The sequence below is a fragment of the Nycticebus coucang genome, chromosome 20 (genome assembly GCF_027406575.1).
Source record: "Nycticebus coucang isolate mNycCou1 chromosome 20, mNycCou1.pri, whole genome shotgun sequence".
Taxonomy (NCBI): Eukaryota; Metazoa; Chordata; class Mammalia; order Primates; family Lorisidae; genus Nycticebus; species Nycticebus coucang.
In genome coordinates, this window is record NC_069799.1 from 41,901,594 (window position 1) to 41,921,264 (window position 19,671).

The window sequence follows — 19,671 nt, forward strand, 5'->3', positions numbered from 1 at the left end:
TACTACCTTTCCCACTTACCTTATAAGCTCTTGGTGAGGATAAAACAAAATTCAATACCATACATAAAGAAGGCAACATTTAACTAACTGGTTAAATGAAGCTACCGCCTGAACTTATTTTTAAAACTTCTCGTTTTCACGGTGAGAGTTAATGTTTTGTTCATAGACCTCTGATGACTGTAATGGGAACTTCATCTAATGGCATTATAAAAATAATCACGCACATTTGTGTGGCTATGTTTTATGGTGTCATCTTCACTTGATTATTACAACTATCATATTTAGAGTACAATTATTTCTCTCCACTTCGTATGTAAAGAAACTGCAGCTCAGAAGCATTAAGTGCTGCGTCCTAGAAGGCGGACCCTGGTATTTCTGACTGGCCGAGAAAACTTCCCCACCACAGCGGGCCAGATAACAGGAAGGAGACGAGGTTTTTAAACAGCAGTGTAAAAATAAAAGGAATATCTACAAATACTGCTCACTCTCTTGAATATCTATCTGAAAAACCTTCAGTAAGCCTTAATCCTAAGAACAAAGTGAAAACATGCTTAAAATCCCCGGACGATTGTTTTAAAAATTTGCTTTCTCGTAAACAGCATCATTTCCTAGCAAGGTGCCTTTTTTTTTGTAGCAACTGCAGTTCCCGGATAATATTTCTGAAGGGTGTTCACTGTTGCCCTGCTCTCTTTCAGTCACAGATCAACTCCTAGCAACCATGATCGGATACAGCGTCTGCGGCAGGAATTCCAGCAAGCAAAGCAGGATGAGGACGTGGAGGATCGGAGGCGCACCTACAGCTTTGAACAACCCTGGGTCAGTTTCGGGTTCTTGGGCTTCCCTGCAGGAGAGGCCGCTAAGCTGTGACCTCACCTCTCTATGAAATGAGACATGATGGAGCCAGATTCCTTTGACCTTTAACATTTTGACCTTTCCCTCATTTCCATCTGCGTTTCATCATTGCTAATTTCATTTCAGATCTTGTTCCACCATCTGTCCATCACATAATAGGTCTCATCAGCCTTGTGACTGGACATGACAAAAGTATTCTTGCTCCCAATTATGCATTTTTTTAGTAGTATTTTTCTATGGATACATCTTTCTCAGAAAGATGAGAATGAAACTAAGGAATCAGAATCCAAATAAATTAATTTAGCACATATCTATTTCATCTATAATGTACAAAGTAAGTGTTTCGTAGTTCCTGATGGTTTGATCTCCCTTATCCCCCTTGTGTATTTGTTGAACCCCTCCCATTTATCTCTCTACACCTTTATTCTTGTCCATCTTTTGTACAGCCACCAGAGTGATCTTTCTAGAACAAAAGTTTGAATGCTTTCTCAACACCAGACCCATATTCTGATGAGATCAGGTTTATTAAGGGTGGTACAGCCGTAGACAGACCCATATTCTGATCTTGTGTTTCACCCTAGAGATGATGGCACTTCTGGGAGAGGAGGTGTTGGAGCGGGTTTGGAGGTTTGAGACAATGGGGAGGATTTGGAGAATCTCTCTGGGAAACTTGATGGTGAATCAGTTAGGGGTGGAAAAAAATAAGCTGCTTGAGGTAGGAAATGTAGCTCAGGGAATTAGTAAGGCTGATCAATGTGGTAATACAGCATCACCAACAATGGTTATAGGACTGGGTATAGGACTATAAATTCATAGATTAATTCTAGGAAGACAAGACAGACATGGAAGACAGAAAGTCAAGGAAGGTTGTTCAAGTCCTGGCGAGGCTCCTGCTGAAGCATCGCCCAATCTGGGTGGGGACAAGTACAGCTCAGGAAGGATTATCTTCATAGCCTGGGAATCTACAAGAGGGGCCAAAGTCTGGTGTCACCACTGTGAGAAGGGAGTGGTCTCAGCAGTGGTTTTTTTGGAGATGGCACATTTCTGGATGACGCAGAGGTCCAAAGCATGCCGTCTGTGCACACACGTTACAGACCAGGGGAGATCAGTGTCCGTAATCTGATGCATTCACTTCTGAGCATTGTGAATGTAATTGTACTAGATATCTGGGAGAGTTGGTGTTAGGAAAAGACTTGAAGTTAAAATAGGAAAAAAGATTGTTTTATTTGGGGAAAGGTTAACTACGTGGCTGAAGTAGAATCGAGAGGTTGCTTATATCGGAGGAGAGGGGAGGTTCAAGGTGGCAACAAAGGAGGAGGCTTCAATGTTAGATTAAAGGATTGAGGAAAGATGGTTCCAGGATGGAACACCAGCCTCCTAGCTGGGGGACTTGGCTATCCAGGATTCAGTTTTCTTATTTGCAGGCTAACAAGATTAGAATAGGTGATTGAGTGTCAGTTACTAGACCCTTTGATAAGATGAAGGGCCCCAGACTCAGCTCCCATAGCTCAGTGGCTAGGGCACCGGCCACATACACCAAAGGTGGCGGGTTCAAGCCCAGCTGGGCCTGCTAAACAACCATGACAACTACAACCGCTACTCGGGAGGTTGAGGCAAGTGAATCACTTAAGCCTAGGAGTTTGAGATTGCTGTGAGCTGTGACGCCACGACACTTTACCGAGAGCGACACAGTGAGACTCTGTCTCAAAAACAATGATGAAGGACCAGATGATGGAATGAAGCCCAGCTTGCAGAGCAGATGCAAGCGGAGCTCCTCTGGTTGAATGCAGAGGCCTGCTGGGTCCGGTTACCTGCTGCTATAGGTCAGGGCTTCTCAAAGTGTGGTCCATGGAATGGTACTGTCAGCACTGCCTGGAAACACATACACAGTCGTGGGCCCTGCCTAGGCCCTTCTAGATCTCAATCTCTGTGGGTGGGGCCCAGGAATCTGTATTTTAACAGACCCGCCAAGCAATTCTGAAATAGGCTCAACTTTGACAAACCCCCTTCTAGAGTCTACGCCAGGGCTTTTCAACCTTTTTTTTTAATCTCACAGCACACTTTGAACCTATAGTTAAACTTCTGCAGCCCACTAAGGTTATATTGGTTAAAAAAAAAAGAGTAAAAAAAAAAAAATAGAACATTCTGTTCTTTAACCTTCTTTCAAAAATAATTTAATTGATGATCTTTAAAAATTTTCACGGCACACCTAAGATCCTCTCATGGTACATCAGTACTGTGCACAGCACATTGGTTGAAAAAAATCACTGGTCTGTGTGATCTCTGAGGCCCCTTTCGTTGATTTTTTTTTTATTTGTTTGTTTTGTTTTTGAGACAGAGACTCACTTTGTCACCCTCAATAGAGTGCTGTGGCATCACAGCTCACAGCAACCTCAAACTCTTAGGCTTAAGTGATTCTCTTGCCTCAGCCTCCTAAGTAGCTGGGACTATAGGTGTCCGCCACAATGCCCCGCTATTTTTTTAGGGATGAGAGCTCACTGTGGCTCAGGCTAGTCTCAACCTCCTGAACTCAGACAATCTACCCACCTTGGCCTCCCAGAGTGCTAGGATTACAGGCGTGAGCCACCATGCCCAGCCACTGAGGCCCTTTTTGGTGTTAAAACCCAATATCCAAAATATTATATTTCTACATAAAACATAGACTTGTTTCTAATGAGAGATTTGGTGACCAAATTGGAGTTTGAGGAAGATTAATTTGGGGGATAAATGGAAAAGAAGGAAAAATGACAAAAGTGTACTACAGTTGACCCTCAGTCTATACGGGGGGGGGGGTTAGGGGTACTGACAACCCCTAGTCACATGCAATCAAAAATCTGCATATCATTTTTGACTCCCCCAAAACTTAACTACTGTACTAATAGACTGTTGTTGACCAGAAGCCTTACCAATAGCATAAACAGTCCATAAACACATACTTTTTATGTTCTGTGTATTATATACTGTTTTATTTATTCTGACAATAAGCTAGAGAAAAATTGTTATTAAGAAAATCATTAGAAAGGAAATACATATATTATTGACTAAGTAGAGGTGGACCGTCATAAAAGTCACCATCCTCGTCTTCACATTGAGTGGGCTGAGGAAGAGGAGGGAGAGGAGGGGTTGGTCCTGTCTCAGGGGTGGCAGAGACAGAAGGGAATCTGTGTGTAAATGGACCCACGAGCTTCAAATTCGTTCTGTTCAGAGATCAAATCTAGTTTGAACCTTAGCTCAAGGGAGCAACATGGGTCCTTAAAACAGACAACTGGCAATATGGGACCAGTATTTCACAAGCAAAAACACCTCATGCAATCCATTCTTACCTGCCTTTGGGAGGTTATAAAACAAGTTCCCCAGGTCTAATATTGAAGAAATTCTCTAATCGTCTTCTGCAGCAATATTCCTGTTACTGATACTTTTTTCCTAAGGTATTTAGTTCATTTTTTTGGATGACCAAGCAAGTTGAGTCACTCTGGTATAGCAATGTGACAGAATTGTGTTCATGTACTTACATTGTTCAGCATAATTGACTCACCCACCAGGTTTCTTTTCCTTTTTTTTTTTTTTTTTTTGAGACAGAGTCTCACCTTGTTGCCCTTGGTAGAGTGCTGTGGCATCACAGCTCACAGCAACCTCCAGCTCTTGGGCTTAGACGATTCTCTTGCCTCAGCCTCCCAAGTAGCTGGGATGCCCGGCTATTTTTTTTGTAATTGCAATTTGGCTGCGGCCGGGTTTGAACCCGCCACCCTCGGTATATGGGGCCAGCACCCTACTCACTGAGCCACAGGAGCTGCCCCCACCAGGTTTCTTAAAGCAGGATTCTTCTGTGATGAGCGGTAAATATATTTTAACTGTGTGTATTTGGACATAGGGGCTAAAAAGAATAATGAGCACAGTGTCAACCTTTCAGAGACAATAGCAACTACAGTTGGAGGTGGTATCACACCCACACACAGTTCCAACCTGGCAGACCCTCTGGGGACTTGTCATCCCCTGTACCACGCCATGAGGAGCTGCGTTAGCTATTTGAGTTTACCTGGGAATGGAGATTCTAACTAGCATCTTCCCAACGTTTACTGTTTGGTTAATTATTTCATTCATCAAACTTAGTGTATACGGTGTTCTAGTTATTGTCTTTGGGGCAGGAGAACAACCATGAGAAGGAAAAACTGTTCTTAGAACTCTACAGTGGAGCTTAAAAAAAAATAAGAATACTTGGTACTGTGTAGACACAGTATGCTAACAGTAAATATGGGGTGTTGTGAAGCCGGGAGGTGCAAGGCTCAGATCAGCTTTGGGTGATCAGGACAGGCTTGAAAGAACCCCTCTGTAACATGGGAATGTATTTTTAATATATAACTTTGAGAAGCAAAGAAGCATGTCTCAGTAAACTAAAAGGAATAAATTTATTTCTGGCTGGTGACATTGTATTTGCATGCAAGACTAAATGGGTGTTTCCTCCTCCTCAGCTCTAGACATTTTTCACCTGGAGAAGTAAAAATGATTTGAAATCTATTTTGGTTTCTTTCACCTGGAGAAGTGAAAATGACTTGAAATCTATTTTGGTTTCTTTGTAAGTTTCTTTTTGAATGGAGACAGTGACTATGTTGGCATATATTTCTACATTATCTACTTTATAGGAACAATTGTGTTAGGGGAAATTTGAGAAAATCTTGTACATTTGGAAACTCCACTACTGAAGGTCATAGGCCACATTACTGTATGTCAAAATGCCACAGCAGCGTAGACAGACAGCGTGGCTTGTATCACTGTCTCCTATAATGAGCGAGCAGGGAATTGTTTGGACGACAGGCTGATTACCTTAGGAATAGAATAATTTCCTAAATTGTGGGTCAGAAAGGGACCTTTTCTTTTTCTTTTTTTTTTCCATTTTCAAACAACTGATATCTTGCTCCATTTTAATGATCATGTAAATGAGATTAAAGTGACTGCATTTCTACTTACCATATTAATTTTTATACCAATTCTCATCATTACATAGCTGCTTGGTTCAAAATGGAGTTTGGTCTATGGTTTTTATTATATGTTTTACAAAAGGAGCTTTTTCTATATCTTTGTGTATTTTTTTTCTCTCCCTGTGTGTATTGTGACCTTGCAAGGTCACTACTGTGCTTGGAAAGGAGGAGACCGTGACCTCACCCACTGGAACAGTTTGTAATCATTTTAGTTTTAAGGAACCACAAACTCATCTTCAAGCTGTGTGTACAACTTAGACGATATAAGTTGAAATCTTCACGCTTGTTAGAGATGCCCACACACACACAAAGTGCAGCCGGATGTGTCATGTTGGAAATACCCACGCCAATTACTTTACATACAGAGGGAGATGCTGCAGAAAATTCATCCAAGGAAGCCCTTGTCAGTTCCTCTATTTTGAAAACATTCTCTATAAACTCTAGCTGTACAGAATGCACCTGTCTTGAGCATTTGTTCAAAATAATGTTTGGGCCCGAGGGAGCTGATGTGTGGTACAAAAGGTCTTTAGATGAGCGGAGGCCCAGAAAATTTCCTTCACTCCATAATTGAAGTAAGTTCTCTCCCAAGTTGAGCAAGAGAAGAAGAAAAAAAAAATGTCTTCCTTGTGTGATGCCAGGTGCAGCATAAATAAAGCAGCGAGTTGCTTTAAATCTTTTTTAAGATAATGGAACAATAGCTGGGGTTGGGGTTATTATCACAGAGCTCAGATACGGACAGGACTTAGTGTTGCTTTTAAAAGAATTAAATTGCAGGCTGCAGACACGAGTACAGTATGCTGTAAAAACTTTGCAGATAGCAGAGTGTTGCCCACAAGGAGACTTGCTGGCTGAGCCGATTGATAGATGGGATAATGGAGCCTTTAATAGCTATATTGCTAAATCCCTTCCATCCCAGGTTGGGAGTAACTTAAAGTAGTTTAGTCCTTCAGGTAGAAAATTGATACTCTGCGATGTGAATACCCTCTTCTCCCCCAAGCTCGCCTTGCTTCCTAGCTGTCTCTAAACAACAAAAATCTGCCCTTTCTCTCCATTTTCTTCTCTTAGACTTTGAATAGCTCTTCTTACCCCCTCAGCGTTCTACCTGCTTTAATTGAGGAGCTGATCACAGTCCTCAGGCACTCTGCTCCCCTAGATTCCTCCCCTGTGCCTGGAAAATTTGAGAAAATGGTGGTTTTATTTTTGTTGTCATCTTTGTTAAGGCAGAAAAGGTATTTGCTGTCGTTTCTCATAGCGGCATGCATGGCGTAGCTCAAAAAAAAGAATGCCATGTTAGTTGAAAGCCTTGCAGTGTTAGCCTAGCTCAAAACTAGTGGACATTACCAGCCATGGAAATAGACCCATTGAAAGCCATTCCTGGAGCCCAGGGGGTACCCTTGACACAGAGAGAAAGCTTCTGTACTGCTACAACGTAGGTCCCTTTGTTTAGACAATGCCACCCCCACCACCTCCCCTCATCCTCAGCCAAAGCCTCCCTGACCCCTGGGCCCGTGCCGAAGCCTAGGTTGGTGAGAACTCCTGAAGCTGCCCTGGGTGCCAGTAGCACCTGACACCAGAGGGCCCCTTTCATTTTCAACGCACCTGTTCTTTAAAGCGGCAGAAAAAAAAAAATACAGATTGAAGGACTGGTGGGAAAGATGAGATGAAGACAAATAAACTATATTAAGAACAAAACATGTGGACAAGATGGCTGACTGAACCCAGCTTTCCACAGAGGCTCCCGTCCAGAAGGAGAGTTAAAGGACAGAAATTTAGCAAGTAACCTGGTGATTAGAGCTGCACCAAGAGAGAAGGTTGAAGAATGCACATCAACCCCGCTGAGGTGAGCTACAACTCCAAGGATACAAACAAAAGGTACAAAATCCATCACCAAGTGGACGGGAGTCCCCTCCCCCATAAGAACAGCTCAGAGTGCCCCACAAACAAACGAGCAGAGTTCAAAGGTCCTCCACTACACTCCACGGGAGAGACCCTCTATAAACTGGACCTACCTGCCCTACTAGGGTGCCACGGTGTTCTCCTGCCAGATGTAAAACTGTATAAATCTATATATATTCTCTACCTGCAATTCTGAGCTCCCAGCACTCCCCTCCACTCTCACTCTGAGGTCTGGAGGCCTGTCCCCCAGGAGTCCAGATTCTTGGGTGATTTCTTGAGGGGTGTGGACAGGGCCTACACTGCAGCTGGTCAGGGCTGACACTGCGGCATGGGAGTGAGGAGAGGATGGTCGGCTGAGAGGGAAACACACCAGAGTGACGGTGCCCTGAGGCACAGAGCAGCAGCCATCTTTTGGCAACAATAGGGCTCACTCCTGGATATTCTGAAGCCACACCACCTGTCTCCCTGGGCAACCAGAGGAGGCCAGGCATCTACTCAGGTGGCAACCACCAGGGAACAGATCTGGGATGGAAATGCAGGCCCCTTGAGTAAAGGGTTTGCCTGAGGTGGTACCGGCCTGGGTGGAGTGTGGGAACTAGAAACACATGCTCAGAGCTGGGAAATTCCCAGGGCGGGACTAACCCAGAGGACTGCTTTACTGAGCCTAAGACGTACCCAGCCCTCAGGGGATCGTCAGCCTATAGACAAGGGAAGACAGGAGGCTAGAACTGACAGCTAACCGAATACAAACCTGCAGGAGCAAAGACAGGGCCTGAGGCGCAGGCTCTGGGAACTCAAAACAGCTTCTCTTCTGCAGGGGAATTTAGCAGGGAAAGAAACAAATTCCTGCAAAGTTGTTCTGTTCTGTTCTGTCAGTAACATCAATCAGGGGCGGGGCTGGAACTGAGTGAACACCCCCGAGCCTCCATCAAGCGCCTGAGGTTGTCAGGCCTCACCTCCCCCTGCTAGATAGAGGCAGAGCACAGTAGCCTGGCTGAGCAGAAATAGATTTCCTTGTGATTCAGGCAGGTGCAAACCCCTGGAGTATCTGTTCACTACAGGCAACTGGGTCACAGCCCTGCGGAGCTATCAGTGATGGGGTGTGACAGAGATGCAAGGTGGGGAAGGAGGCATCAACCTTCCCAGACTGATCTATTTGCTGGGTGGGTCCTCCTGACTCCACAGAGCACCGGAGCAAGCCATATCTGAGTTGTCACCAGACCCCTGCAATCCAGTTGCCAGAGACCTTTTAAACTCTCCCACCTGAGACAGGTGCTGACTGAGACAATTGATTTGGACCTTTTGAACTGAGCCAATTGCCCGAGAACTATTCAGGTGGTGCCCTGGATGTGTGGTTGTAGGTTTCACCAGGGTCGAACAGAGACCAGCTAAAAACAAGACAGAACCACTTAGCCCCACCACACCAAACAGGTCCCCAGTTTCTCAGGCCATAGCTCTGTACAGGTCCTCAACAAAGCTCCAGGGGAAAAATCAAATGGTGTAAAACAACCACAAACCGCGGAATCAGCGGAAAAACTCTGGTAACATGAATAACCAGAAAAGATCAACCCCCCCGCCCCCCGAGGAAAGATATGGCAGATTTAACTGAAGAACCCATTCATAAACACCTGGCTGAGATGTCAGAAATTGAATTCAGAATTTGGATTGCAAACAAGATTAATAGAATGGAGGAAAATTTGGAATTAGAAATTCGAGGAGCAATTCAAAAGTTGTCTCAAGAATTTAACAAATTTAAAGACAAAACCACAAAAGATTTTGATGCACTGAAGCAAGAATTTGCAGCCCTCAAAGATCTGAAAAATATAGTAGAATCCCTCAGTAGCAGACTGGAGCAAGCAGAAGAAAGGATTTCTGACATTGAAGACAAAGCCTTTGAACGCTCCCAAACTCTCAAAGAGGAAGAGAAATGGAGAACAAAAATGGATCATTCTCTCAGAGAGCTCTGGGATAATTCAAAGAAAGCTAATATCCTCCTCATTGGAATCCCTGAAAGTGATGAAGTGGCCTCGTAAGGCACAGAGTCCCTTCTCCATGAAATTATGAAAAAGAATTTTCCAGGCATGCCAAGAGATTCTGAAATTCAAATAGCAGACAGTTTCAGAACCCCAGCATGACTCAATCCAAATAAGACATTCCCCCAGGCATATCATAATTAACTTCACTAAAGTTAATATGAAGGAGCAAATTCTGAAAGCAGTCAGACATAAGAAATCCATTACCTACAAAGGGAACAATATTAGAATGACTGCAGATCTCTCTGCTACAACTTTTCAAGCCAGAAGAGGGTGGTCATCGACTTTTAATCTCCTAAAGCAAACTAACTTTCAACCCCAGATCCTGTATCCAGCTAAACTGAGTTTCATTTATGATGGAGAAATTAAATACTTTAATGACATTCATATGTTGAAGAAATTTTCCATAACCAAACCAGGTCTTCAGAGTATTCTCAGACCTATCCTCCATAATGACCAGCCCAATCCTCTACCACAAAAATAAACTCACTCAGAAACTTTTTATCAAACTCCAACTTCCACAGTGGCGAATGGATTAAAAATGTACACTGGACTTTCGAAAAACTCGATACCCAAAATTTTACCAGACTTACCAATATTCTCCGTTAATGTGAACAGCTTAAACTATCCTCTAAAGAGCTACAGGTTAGCTGACTGGATACGAAAATTCAGGCCAGATATTTGTTGTATACAAGAGTCACATCTTACCTTAAAAGACAAATACGGACTCAGGGTGAAAGGATGGTCATCCATATTCCAGGCAAATGGTAATCAGAAAAAAGCAGGTGTTGCAATTCTATTTGCAGATACAATAGGCTTTAAACCAACAAAAGTAAGGAAGGATAAGAGTGGTCACTTCATATTTGTTAATGGTAATACTCAATATGATGAGATTTCAATTATTAATATTTTGCACCAAACCAGAATGCACCTCAATTTATAAGAGAAACTCTAACAGACATGAGCAACTTGATTTCCTCTAGTTCCATGATAGTAGGAGATTTCAACACTCCTTTGGCAGTGTTGGATCGATCCTCCAATAAGAAGTTGAGCAAAGAAATTTTAGATTTAAACCTAACCATCCAACATTTGGATTTAGCAGACATTAACAGAACATTTCATCCCAACAAAACTGAATACACATACTTCTTATCAGCCCACGGAACATACTCGAAAATCGATCACATCTTAGGTCACAAGTCTAACGTCAGTAAATTTACAGGATAGAAATTATTCCTTGCAGCTTCTCGGACCACCATGGAATAAAAGTTGAACTCAGTAACAGCAGGAATCTGCATACTCATACAAAAACATGGAAGTTATATAACCTTATGCCGAATGATAGCTGGGTCAGAGAAGAGATTAAGAAGGAAATTGCCAAATTTTTGGAACAAAATGACAATGAAGACACAAATTATCAGAACCTCTGAGATATCGCAAAGGCAGTCCTAAGAGGGAAATTTATAGCACTGCAAGCCTTCCTTAAGAGAACAGAAAGAGAGGAAGTTAACAACTTACTGGGACATCTCAAGCAACTATAAAAGGAAGAACATTCCAACCCCAAACCTAGTAGGAGAAAAGAAATAACCAAAATTAGAGCAGAATTAAATGAAGTTGAAAACAAAAGAATTATACAACAGATCAATAAATCAAAAAGTTGGTTTTTTGAAAAGGTTAATAAAATAGATAAACCTTTGGCTAACCTAACCAGGAAAAAAAAAAAGTGTAAAATCTCTAATCTCATCAATCAGAAATGACAAAGACAAAATAACAACAGACTCCTCAGAAATTCAAAAATCCTTAATGAATATTACAAGAAACTTTATTCTCAGAAATATGAAAATCTGAAGGAAATTGACCAATACTTGGAACCACGTCACCTTCCAAGACTTAGGCAGAATCAAGTGGAAATGTTGAACAGGCCAATATCAAGTTCTGAAATAGCATCAACCATACAAAATCTCCCTAAAAAGAAAAGCCCGGGACCAGATGGCTTCACATCAGAATTCTACCAAACTTTAAAGAGGAATTAGTACCTATATTACTCAACCTGTTCCAAAATATAGAAAAAGAAGGAAGACTACCCAACATGTTCTATGAAACAAACATCACCCTGATCCCCAAAACAGGAAAAGACCCAACAAGAAAAGAAAACTATAGACCAATATCACGAATGAATATAGATGCAAAAATATTCAACAAGATCCTAACAAACAGAATCCAGCAACACATCAAACAAATTATACATCATGACCAAGTCGGTTTTATCCCAGGGTCTCAAGGGCTGGTTCAATATACGTAAATCTATAAATATAATTCAGCACATAAACAAATTAAAAACCAGAGACCATATGATTCTCTCAATTGATGCATAAAAAGTTTTTGATAATATCCAGCATCCCTTCATGATCAGAACACTTAAGAAAATTGATATAGAAGGGACATTTCTTAAACTGATAGAAGCCATCTACAGCAAACCCACAGCCAATATCGTATTGAATGGAGTTAAATTGAAATCATTTCCACTCAGATCAGGAACCAGACAAGGCTGCCCATTGTCTCCACTGCTCTTTGACATTGTAATGGAAGTTTTGGCCACCACAATTAGGGAACAAAAGGAGATCAAGGATATCCATATAGGGTCAGAAGAAATCAAACTTTTGCTGTTTACAGATGATATGATTATATATCTGGAAAACACCAGGGATTCTACTACAAAACTCTTAGAAGTGATCAAGGAATACAGCATCATCTCAGGTTACTAAATGAACATTCATAAATCAGTAGCCTTTGTATATACCAACAATAGTCAAGCTGGAAAAATAGTCAAGGACTGTATTCCGTTCACAGTAGTGCCAAAGAAGATGAAATATTTGGGAGTTTATCTAACGAAGGACGTGAAAGTTCTCTATAAAGAGAACTATGAAACTCTAAGAAAAGAAATAGCTGAAAATGTTAACAAATGGAAAAACATACCATGCTCATGGCTGGGAAGAATCAACATTGTTAAAATGTCCATACTACCCAGAGCAATATACAATTTTAATGCAATCCCTATTAAAGCTCCACTGTCATACTTTAAAGATCTTGAAAAAATAATACTTTGTTTTATATGGAATCAGAAAAAATCTCGAATAGCCAAGACATTACTCAGAAATAAAAACAAAGCAGGAGGAATCACGCTACCAGACCTCAGACTATACTATAAATCGATAGTGATCAAAATGGCATGGTACTGGCACAAAAGCAGAGAAAGTAGATGTCTGGAGCAGAATAGAGAACCAAGAGATGAATCCAGCTACTTACCGTTTTTTGATCTTTGACAAGCCAATTAAAAGCATTCAGTGGGGAAAAGATTCCCTATTTAACAAATGGTTCTGGGTGAACTGGTTGGCAATCTGTAGAAGACTGAAACTGGACCCACACCTTTCACCATTAACTAAGATAGACTCTCACTGGATTATAGATTTAAACTTAAGACATGAACCTAGAAAACTACTAGAAGAGAGTGCAGGGAAAACTCTTGAAGAAATCGGTCTAGGCAAGTATTTTATGAGGAGGATCCCCCGGGCAATTGAAGCAGCTTTAAAAATACACTACTGGGACCTGATCAAACTAAAAAGCTTCTGCACAGCCAAGAACATAGTAAGTGAAGCAAGCAAATAGCCCTCAGAATGGGAGAAGATATTTGCAGGTTATGTCTCCAACAAAGGTTTAATAACCAGAATCCACAGAGAACCCAAATGTATAAGCAAGAAAAGAACAAGTGATCCCAATTGCAGGCTGGGCAAGGGACTTGAAGAGAAACTTCTCTGAAGAAGACAGACACACGGCCTACAGACATATGAAAAAATGCTCATCATCTTTAATCATCAGAGAAATGCAAATCAAAACCACATTGAGATATCATCTAACTCCAGTAAGATTAGCCCATATCACAAAATCCCAAGACCAGAGATGTTGGCGTGGATGTGGAGAAAAGGGAACACTTCTACACTGCTGGTGGGAATGCAAATTAATACATTCCTTTTGGAAAGATGTTTGGAGAACACTTAGAGATCTAAAAATAGATCTGCCATTCAATCTTATAATTCCTCTACTAGGTATATACCCAGAAGACCAAAAATCACGTTATAACAAAGATATTTGTACCAGAATGTTTATTGCAGCCCAATTCATAATTGCTAAGTCATGGAAAAAGCCCAAGTGCCCATCCATCCATGAATGGATTAATAAATTGTGGTATATGTACACCATGGAATATTATGCAGCCTTAAAGAAAGATGAAGACTTTACCTCTATCATGTTTACATGGATTGAGCTGGAACATATTCTTAGTAAAGTATCTCAAGAATGGAAGAAAAAGTACCCAATGTACTCAACCCTACTATGAAACTAATTTATGGCTTTCATATGAAAGCTATAACCCAGCTATAACCTAAGAATATGGGGAAGGGGAAGAGGGAGGGGAGGGAGGGGGGAGGATGGACGCAGGGAGGGTGATTGTTGGGATTACACCTGTGGTGCATCTTACAAGGGTACATTTGAAACTTAGTAAATGTAGAATGTAAATGTCTTAACACAATAACTAAGAAAATGCCAGGAAGGCTATGTTAACCAGTGTATGATGCCCCATGATCACATTAATGTACACAGCTATGATTTAATAATAAAAAAAGATGAACAAAACATGAATTTATAAAACTTTTTTTTTTTGTAGAGACGGAGTCTCACTGTACCACCCTCGGGTAGAGTGCCATGACATCACACGGCTCACAGCAACCTCTAACTCTTGGGCTTCCGCGATTCTCTTGCCTCAGCCTCCCAAGCAGCTGGGACTACAGGCGCCTGCCACAACACCCAGCTATTTCTTTTTTTGTTGTTGTTGCAGTTTGGCCAGGGCTGGGTTTGAACCCACCACCCTCGGCATATGGGGCCGGCGCCCTACTCACTGAGCCACAGGCACCGCCCTATAAAAACTTTTTGAGGAAAGTGGGCATGCATTGCAGATGTCTCAACCACTACTCAGGTCGTTAGTAGCAATTCAGCTTTTATTTTATTTTATTTTATTTTTGGTTTTTGGCCAGGGCTAGGTTTGAACCCGCCACCTCCGGCATATGGGACCGGCGCCCTACTCCTTGAGCCACAGGCGCCGCCCAGCAATTCAGGTTTTAAACATTCCAGGGGCAGGAGAGGTGTGATGCCGAGTGGGCAGAGGGCTGGGGATGCAGGAGAGACAGACAGAAGGTAACTTCATTTTGGTTAAACGGTGTAAGTGCAATAAGTCTACTATACATGGGTTACTACGAAAGTTTTGAGACAGTCTGTGTTGTGGTCTGTTATTGTACTTCTGAGAAACATAGTCGACAGTGCCCTTTCTGATTCACTGTGCCAGTTTCAACTTGCTCGGCTCATCAGAGTTGCTGGGAGGGCTTCATCTGTTCCTGTGCACATGGATTTTAAGTTTCTTCATTTTTGTATATCTCAAACTTTTTAATGACCCACAACCCACATAGAAAATAATTGCCAACAGGGAAATAATTTACACTCTTTACATGATTTAATGGCATCAAAATTGTTGCTGTCCTCTATCAAATCTCTAATGTACCATTTTCGCCAGGCAGGGTGGCTTACACCAGTAATTCCTAGCACTCTGGGAGGCCGAGGCAGGTGGATTGCTTGAGCACAGGAGTTCAAGACCAGCCTGAGCAAGAGTGAGACCCTGCTCTACTGAAAATAGGGGAAAAAACAGCCAGTTGTCGTGGTGGGCACCTGTAGTTCCAGCTACTCTGGAGGCGGAGGCAAGAAGGATCACTGGAAACCAGGAGTCTGAGGTTGCTGTGAGCTATGTTGCCACGGCACTCTACCCAGGGCAAAGGAGTGAGGCTCTGTCTCAAAAAATAAAGTACTATTTTATCAGTATATGGAATTCATATCAGAGTTACAGTGTATTTGAATTGCTCGAACAAAAATTCTAAATCTCAGAGGGATTTTTGTTGTTGTCATCATCAGCCTCATTCTCCTCATCAGCTTTATCCCTGGCCTCCATTCAGGGCACACAGACATTTTGTGTTTTACTTTTTGTTTTCTGTGTAGGTCCTTGGACATGTGAAATTCGGAAGATTTTTATTATTCATAATTTAAGTAGCAGAAGACCTGCCCCAAACCATCATTGATAAGAATATTACCTATATGTGTGTGTGTATATATACACGTGCACACATGCTTGTGAGGCTGGACTATTAAGCCCGTAAACCCATCCTAGAAAACGTGCTGCGTACTTCATTGGTGCCTATCACTACAGCCACCTCTGAAGTCCTCCCCTCGAGAAGCTCTGCACTGAGCCAGCACCTAGTCCACCCTTCAAAGCACTTGTTCTAAGATGAGTCTGTGAACTTAATTTTCAGCCCTCATACAACAACAGATGGCCATTCAGAAAAAATTACCAAATTGCTTTGAAGGGTAGACTAAGCGTTGACATGGGTGCATAGCTTCCCAAGGTGAGTACTCAAAGGTGACTGTAGTGATATTCAACAGGTCCGTAGCACTTTTTCTAGAATGAGTTCACAAACTTAATTGGCCTCATATGTTTACACACTATTTTTCTTATCTATATGAAGAAAACTAATCAGGGTTTAAAAACATTGGATATTTTATATAAATGTTAAAACCGTGATGATTTCACTTCATGAGTAGCAACGTAATAATAAAAAAGTTTAATATTAAACTGTAAAAGTTTCACAACATTACCTAATTCTAGTTAGTTAGGGCTGAGACTTTGAGCTGTGTTTATTTTGTTCTTTAGCCTGTTAACTATATGTTAGCTATTTTGTTTTACATTTTTATAATTCGTGTTTTGTGTTTTACTTTTCTACATTGAAACAATAATGATTTTATTTGAGAGAAAAGCTTACTTAATGATTTAATTCACTGAACACTCCAAGATGTTTTTTGTGTTCTGTTTTACACTGATACCAAAATTATGTAGCTTCCTCCAGCTTTGAATACTATCCCTTTATCATCACAATAAAGATAACGTGCTTTGTAACTTACTTACCAAAGCAGCATGCACATTCTCCCCTTATGGTTTTAAACATAAGAGAATCTCTCTGTACATAGAGAGATTGGTGTGTCTCGGCCCTCCTGCGTGCGGTGTGGTAGATAGTCACGTATTTATTTCTGCCTTACCATCTCTATTGGTATAATGACCTCGGCAGCCTTGGCTATTTTTTGTTTTAAAAGGTCATGGCTTGTAACCATTTTCATCACAAGGGTTATTTGTAATTTGCACTGTTAAAACAGAGGTTTGCCTTGTTACCTGGTGAATCTCCAGAATTATTACAATTATGCCTATGCATATATTTCCCTGAACAATGTTACTTTGTTGTAGTAATTGTTGATGTTATTTTGAAAATATGCACTTGTCTGTGAGTCTACAAATTTCTTTCCCTCCCCTCTCCCCTCCTCTGCCTCCCTTCCACCCTCTCTCACTTCCCTCCCTCCTTCCTTTTTTTTTTTTTTGAATTCAGATACATTATTATTCTATTTCTGCCATAGGAATTAAAACCATAGTATCCAAAAGTCAGGATTGCTAATACTCTTCCCACAATTAACATTTTTAATGAGATCTTCATTGAAATTGTGAATCAGAAAAGTGACTTTTTATTAAGGCCAAATGTAAAACTTAACCAGTATGAACTTTTTTTAGTTGTTGGTATGGACTGGTCATGTTGGTATGGACTGGTCATGAAACTTTAAAGTCTCATCTCCAAGATAAGGGTGGTTCTCTTTAATAACCTACCCTTTTACATGTTCTGAAAAATGAAATGGAACAGAATATTAATGGTGGGGCTGATGTTTTATGTTTCATCCTTGTGAGCACGATTGGACGACACACGTCAGTTTGCTGACACCAAACTCATTTGAAGTTTTTTGGGCCCCATATGCTGATAATTGCATTACTGGAGTTCAGAAAAATCCAAAAGATGCTTACAGAGGATAAAGTTGGAGGTGAACAGTGGCAGAAAACACACTGTTGAGAAAACAAAGGCCCTGCAACTTTCTTTTTCTCTGTCAGAATCAAATTTCCAGGCCTCCGAGAGAAACAACTTAAAAATACACCTGAAATTTCTACAAGACCTTGCATTTTCCTTTCACATCTCTGCAAGCCGTGTGTCACAGAACAGCATGAGTTTAAAAAGCTGGTTACTAAATCTCGCCACAGAACTCCAGGCCTTTCAAGACTGCTTGACACATGTGTATAGCTTTTACCAAGTGAAAAGGAAAGGAAAATGTGGTTCTTCTGAGGGCGTGAAGGAAATTATGTGGTTATTTTTGCTTGCTTTGGTTTTTCTCCATCCAGTGGCTTCTCCCAAGCTCCCCATGGTTCTCAATGAACAATAAACGAGTTCAAGTCCCTTGTGGCCACCCGTCATCAAGTGTCATGGAAGAAAACATCTGACTTCTTTAATAGAGTTGATGAACAATTGGTTGAAGCTTTGTTTGCATAAGCAGAAATCACTCAGGGAAGTGTTTTTCTTGCTGCAGGCACCACCGATGTGTTATTTGAACGGTGTTGCAAAGCGGGTCTCTGAACACACATTTGTTCCACAAGTGTGGTTATAAACATCGCCGAGTTAGAGACCGGGGTATCGTAAAGCTTAATCTTCTTGCACATTATTTTTGTATCGGGATATTTTTAATATGCTCACTGATGATGCCCATATGCTTTGAAATTTTTGTCCTATCTACTGTCTCTTTATTGTCTATCAACAAATAAGGTGGCGCTGGCCTGGCAGAAAGACAACAAGAGATGGAGGTTAATTTGTGTCCAGCCACAAAGCCGGCCCACCATAGGAGCCATCCTTTAGGTAACAAGGCCCCATGTTATCTTAACACCTCTCCAAATGAATGCTAAGACTCTGTTATTTTAGAAAATTATTGGAGGGTCACAGTGTTCCACTGGCTTTCAACTCTAAAAGAAAAATCAATAACCTGTTTCTAACAGACCTTCTTCTCTGAGAATATGCCTGGTGCCCAATGTTGAGCAGCACAGTTGGGGAAAAGAGGTTAGCATGCATCAAAAAGGATTACTTAAGAGGGCCCGCCATTGATGCTGCGACAAACCATTGTTAGACGTTTTGTAAAGTCAGAGGCACCACTGTCTATTTTGATCAGAGCTACTTTCATTTCAAAAGGCCAGATCTAGAGGTACAGGGACAACTGTCCGTGAGAAGTTGACATGTCCGCAGGGACTTCACCTACTCAGCACAACATGCATATTCAATCATCTGATTTTGGTGAGAGGCACCAATCCACAGCTGACCTGCTGGCCAAAGCACTTAGCCAGAAGGATTGCAAATTTCTCTACAGGGCATGATTAGCCCAGGGAAAACTGTATTTCCTAATAACCAAGGTAAAACGCATTACCTGATAACCAGTTTAAGTAGCTATTAGCTTTTAGGTTTATTCTTTCAATAGTTTTTCTGTTCCCTATCTGGCTGCCATTCATAGATGGAAAAAGACCTGCCCGTGGCTAATAGAACCAAGTTCAAACTATAATCTTGGCTCAAAACTTAACTGTTTTTTTGTTGTTGTTGTTTGTTTGTTTGTTTGTTGTTTAGACAATCTCCCTTTGTCACCCTCAGTAGAATACTGTGACATCATAGCCCTCAGCAAGCTCAACCTCAAACTCTTGGCCTCAAGCCATCCTCTTGCCTCAGCCTCCGAGTAGCTGGGACTGCAGGCACCTGCCACAGTGCCCAGATAGTTTTAGAGACAGAGTTTCACTCTTGCTCAGGCCCGTTTCAAACTCCTGAGCTCAAGCAATCCACCTGCCTCAGCCTCCCAGAGTGCTGTAATAACAGCTGTGAACCACTGTGCGTGCCCGGCCTTACCTGTCATCTTGTAGTGAA

General features: G+C 41.5%; 1 protein-coding gene across 18 annotated transcripts in view; it reads left to right on the top strand.

Moving 5' to 3' along the window:
• PARD3 (par-3 family cell polarity regulator) overlaps positions 1-19,671 on the top strand; it is a 760,426-nt gene that overhangs the window by 732,243 nt on the left and 8,512 nt on the right. For all 18 annotated transcript variants that reach the window (XM_053573215.1, XM_053573201.1, XM_053573216.1 and 15 more), the window contains one exon: positions 696-816. In XM_053573215.1, the coding sequence (XP_053429190.1) occupies positions 696-816 (121 nt within the window). The remainder of the gene's footprint in view (positions 1-695; positions 817-19,671) is intronic.